Raw genomic sequence first — 5,048 nt, 5'->3', positions numbered from 1 at the left:
GGGGAAAAAAAAAAAAAAAATAAATTCGTTCGAAAGTTGCGCGGACATTTCCCTCGGAAAATAGCCCTTGTTTGCGATGCAAGCGTGACGCTCGAGTAAACAAAAAATGTCGGGCTTCGTTTTAATCGGGCACCCAATCGCTCAAGCTTGGGCGTTCCGTGGACTTTGTTGGCATTCTATGCAGCCAGCCACCGCGTTTCCTAGATAAATTCTTGCTTACGATATATGTGCACCTTCTTGTTCCTTTTTCCATTTGTGGCTCGTGGTAGCGGTTTGGGTGCTTGCTCTTTCTCGCTCGAGACCTGTTCGTTCACCGTCGAACATCGTGTACATACGATATGCTTGGAAATTCCATGACGAAAAATGACTCGACATTTTTCTTAAATTATTACGCTTCTTTGCCGATTTTTTGAACTTTTAAAAGTATCGTGATGTTGGGCAAATTCGAAAGAGTCGGATCAGATAAATATTTTTCTATTTATCAAATATTTTAATTCTGTTTTTTATTTAAAAATTATAGAATATTATTTAAAATTGATTATTTTAATTTTACGAATTATATATAACTAAACAGGATTTTGAAAATATTTTGATATTAATTTTAAAATATACGGTAGAAAACAGATTTCTATTAAAAAAATTGAATCGTGAATCTTGCTAAAACTTTTTAAATTTATTTTTAAGAAATAAGTAACCCATTCTTTTTTTTATTTATACATCGAATTCTTCGGGTCAATTATCTCTTACACAAGAAACAATTTATATATTCAATAAAAACTTATTACTCTAAACAATGAGTTTACGATTTAATGTATCTTAACCTTACCCAATTCATCTTGCTCAATCCACCACTCAATAAAAGTCCATAAATTTCCAAAGCGCCTCTCATTAACACCTGACCTGTATACACTCGCTACCTAATCCTTTCACCTCAATTTCATCTTACTGAAATTACGTTCCTACATCATTAATCATACCTTCTACTAGCACCAGTGTTTCTTTTCCTTCATTTATATCTCTCGCGTTAATCCATCTTAATCGATGATTTCGAAACAAAACAGAAATCTCGTATTGGAAAAATTTTTACCAATCGTTTCAGACATTCGTGCGCCCATCTGAAGGAAGCTGCGAACCCAACACCTTTATTACCGAATGCATCCGCCTCTGTTGATATAGTGCCTGGTTTCCCAACGTGTCCTCGTTCCGACAATTTTACGATTTTGGGAGATGCGAAAGATGCCGTATTGTTGCCGGATGGAGGCTTGAAAATCGACGGAGTCACTTTACCCAGTGGCAAGTTCTGCGTCGAGAGGATCAAGGAACTGAATCACGTGTCCAAGGTCTTCGCTTGCTCCGAGAACGCATCGCAAAGGTGAGTTGGACACTTTGATCGTCGTTTCGTAGTCCGTATAGTCGATCGTTTGACGATCAAAAGTACGGAATAGGGAAATAAAATTTAATAGAAATTGAAATATTGGATTAGGAAAGGATATAATATAGGGAAATGAAAATTTAAGGTTTAGAAATTGGGAGGTTAAATATATTTGAAAAGGTTATAGTATAAGGAAATGAAATTGTAAGGTTTGATAGAAATTGTAAGGTAGGATCTGAAAGAAGAAGAGAGATATTGGAAAAGTGATTACATTAGAGGTGCAAATCAATGTAAAGGTTTTAAATTTATCCTTTAATTATGGTCTTTGAATTATGGCAGTTTTGAAGATGCATTTATCAAGTATTTTTTAAGTCTACAAGATATTGAATAATGGAGGTTATTTTGTGAAATTTTAATTTACTTTGGAATAAGGTCGTATTAATTTGCACGTCTAATGTTAAATAACTCAAAGAATTTCCTTAGTGAGCGAACTAGGTCGTTAACAATTCGAACGAAATTTCCATCTATTAATTTTCCTATACAAAATTTCTTATTCAAAATCTCTTTAACTTTATAGTCGGAAATATGCTAACTAGAATTTTTTTGGATTATTTAAAAATCTGATACGGTGAAAAAAATTAGTATATCAAATATTAACGACTTGGTTTCTTTCGCGTATCAAGAAAAAAAAAAGAAAATGTAGAAAATTACTTAATAAAAAATGAAGAATATAGCTCTTGAACATAAGCCAACTTCCTGAAATCCTGCTTACGTAATACATAGGTACGCATCGATCTTTCGCTATTTTTCCTCTAGTTTCCGGCCACGTTACAAACCGATTTTCTCTCGTTATCTCGCGGTCTCTCCTTCTCGAGAACGAACGCAACGAATTCAACGTACGTATCTTCATTAAACGAAATTAAATTAACGAACGAAATATGACTGCATAACACACGAATACTCTTCTAAATTTTTCCTATCCAAGAAAAATGAACAATGAACGAAGCATTGTCCGCAAAATCACAATAAAACAATCTGTTTTACAATTCCGTTCTTCTTATTAAATTTATTTTTTAATCGATCGACAATCGTTGGATTCATCGTTCGTTTTTTAAGAGGACGTGCTGGATCCAAGTTTCTATCCTACTTGGAGGTTCGAGGCACGAATCGGCTTTTTGCCCGATCTCGATATCGGCCGCCTCGATCTGGATTTATCGCACGGCTTAATTGCATGCTCGATGAGTGAGACGAGGTTCGGTTGGCCGTTTCTTCGAGAAAAAGTCGGTCCCTCACTTTCACTCCTCTCTCGAAGAATTTCTAGGTCATATCCGTGCGCTCTCGGCGCGCCGCGTCATCCGTTTACGTTGAGGATGATACGTATCGTGTATTATCGTATCGATTACGAAGAGAAATGTTGATCGAGTTTTTCGTTCCTGTCTATGATTTTAGAAAGGTTTGATATGGATATTTTATACGATAGAAATTAGATTCTGTGCGATATAGTAGAGGAGTCTCCTTGTGAATTGTCATCGTGATTAATTAAGATATTTCATCCGAATAATTTTTTAAAAATTAAAAAAAAAATCAACGAATCGTCAATTTTTATCCAAAAGAAAAAATAGATAGAATCAAATTTTTAAAAAAGAATTTTTACAAGCGTTGTAAGTAAAAGCATAAATCTTAAATTAATCTTCCATTTGAACTCGCATGTAAGCGAGAAACGAAACAGAGCGGAAAGATAATTAACCTCATCAAACAAACTGCAAAAGTGAGAATACACCCCGGAAGAGGAAGTAGTCTGATCTTACATTAATTATCACGAGACACATTCCGGAAAGGAGATTTCTTCGAGATTCTTTTTCATCTATGTGCCACTCTGGAACGGATGGCCGTTAATAGAAATTGCACACACGGAAACCGCGTGTGTGCTGGTTTCGCTCGCAATTTGCAAAACAACGCTCGAAACTAGATTAACGCGATCATTTACATGCGAAGAGGAAAGCTTTCGCAAGCAAAACTCATTCGCATTCCTATCTTCTAGCCTCAACTTTTCATTGAAAATATTCTTCTTGTACAATAACTTCGATCTATTCTACGAATGGAAGTTAAATAGAAAGAAAGCGAATACCATCGCGTAGAAAGCACCGTTCAAATATATATCCTACATAACGCGATGCATGCCTACACGCGCTGATTAACTAGGAAAAGTCTGGTGTTTTTTTCTTTCTTTTTTTCTTTTTTTCTTTTTTTTTTCTCCTTTTAACTGGTGTTGGAGACACCAGATTGACGATGTGAATGTGGGCCTGGATCGCTCCACGAAACTCGGAGAAACGATTTCTCTGAAACTTTCACTGGCGCGGTCGTAGTTTCTGGAGAATGGGTCATGGATTTACGTCGAAATTTGAGACACGAATGCGCGTTTCACGGAACGAACAGGATGTTACCGAAATAGAAAATGTCGATTCGGTGTTTGAAATAGCATACTGTAACGTTACGTTCAATGTCGCCGAATGATTTCTAATAATTTTTAATTTCTTGATATTGATCCCCCTATATCGATATCCAATAATCGTCCTAGTTAATTACAAGTCCTTAATTTTAATATAAATGTAAATAATGTAACGAAAAGCTTTTAGTTGAGATAAAATTTACAATTTCTTATTTTTTAAAAAATCTAGAGTACAATTATCATTATCAATCATATTTGCTTTCAATTCAAATTTATAATCGATAGATTGCAAAAGGAATCAAACTAACTGATTAAAAAGAAATCGTTCTGGTTTGAAAACTTTTCAGACCTATAATGCAAGCGGCCGACATCAGGTTCACCTTGTATCCCGTGGGCTTCATCATTAGCGTGGTCTTTCTGGCAGCCACGTTGGCCGCCGGTTGGCTGCTGCCAGCCTCTCATCACGTTCTGCATTGGCGCTGCCAGACTCATCATGTCACCTGCCTGATGCTCGGTGATCTTCTCATGGCCATCATTCAACTCGCCGGAGACTCCCTTCACGGTGTAAGCTGTAAAGCGCTCGGTGAGTCATTGTGTTTTACGATAAACTTTTATCGCTCTTTTATACCTAACCGCGCTTATCCCTCGACCTATCGATCGTGTCGTTCCTCCATGATCGTGGCGTTATCACGGAGATTAAATCTAAATGAACCACGGGATAGGATATTTCTAGAATCACGTAGCGAGGTATTATATTATCCGCGGTATCGAAGGACATTTTTTTTTTTACGTGGAAGGGTAGTTGGAATGATAAAATTAGATGAAATTATGCCGGTGCATTTCGTTGCAACAGGATGTGCCGTATTTTCTGCACGATATCATATTAGAGACACCGTATAACGGTTGAGTATACTCGTTGGAATTAGAGTAATTGCGACGTTTAATCATGTCTAATACAGCCCCTTGTCACTAAATTAGGATCACGTATGAAAATTTAACTATGTCATAAATGGGAAATTATCCTTGACTATTTAAAGAGACTTTCGTTGACAATTAATTTATTACTATCTACTTGTAGAAAGTAATTATTCCAAATTTTTAATTTCCGAATTCTATAAATATAATGATATTTTAGTCATCAAAATATCGTTTTTTTTTCAATTTTACTAAAAAAACGGGAACATGTTAAAAATATTAAGTGATCCTAATTGGACAATTGGATAAACG

General features: G+C 35.8%; 1 protein-coding gene across 1 annotated transcript in view; it reads left to right on the top strand.

Moving 5' to 3' along the window:
- Window positions 1-5,048, top strand: part of LOC102680478 (probable G-protein coupled receptor Mth-like 1) — a 151,194-nt gene that overhangs the window by 1,683 nt on the left and 144,463 nt on the right. The window contains exons 2-3 of the mRNA XM_006616286.2: window positions 1,100-1,372; window positions 4,169-4,404. Coding sequence (XP_006616349.1) covers window positions 1,100-1,372; window positions 4,169-4,404 — 509 coding nt within the window. The remainder of the gene's footprint in view (window positions 1-1,099; window positions 1,373-4,168; window positions 4,405-5,048) is intronic.

Source organism: Apis dorsata, unplaced genomic scaffold, assembly GCF_000469605.1.
Source record: "Apis dorsata unplaced genomic scaffold, Apis dorsata 1.3 scaffold_256, whole genome shotgun sequence".
Classification (NCBI taxonomy): domain Eukaryota; kingdom Metazoa; phylum Arthropoda; class Insecta; order Hymenoptera; family Apidae; genus Apis; species Apis dorsata.
This window is presented reverse-complemented; position numbering and strand designations above follow the sequence as displayed.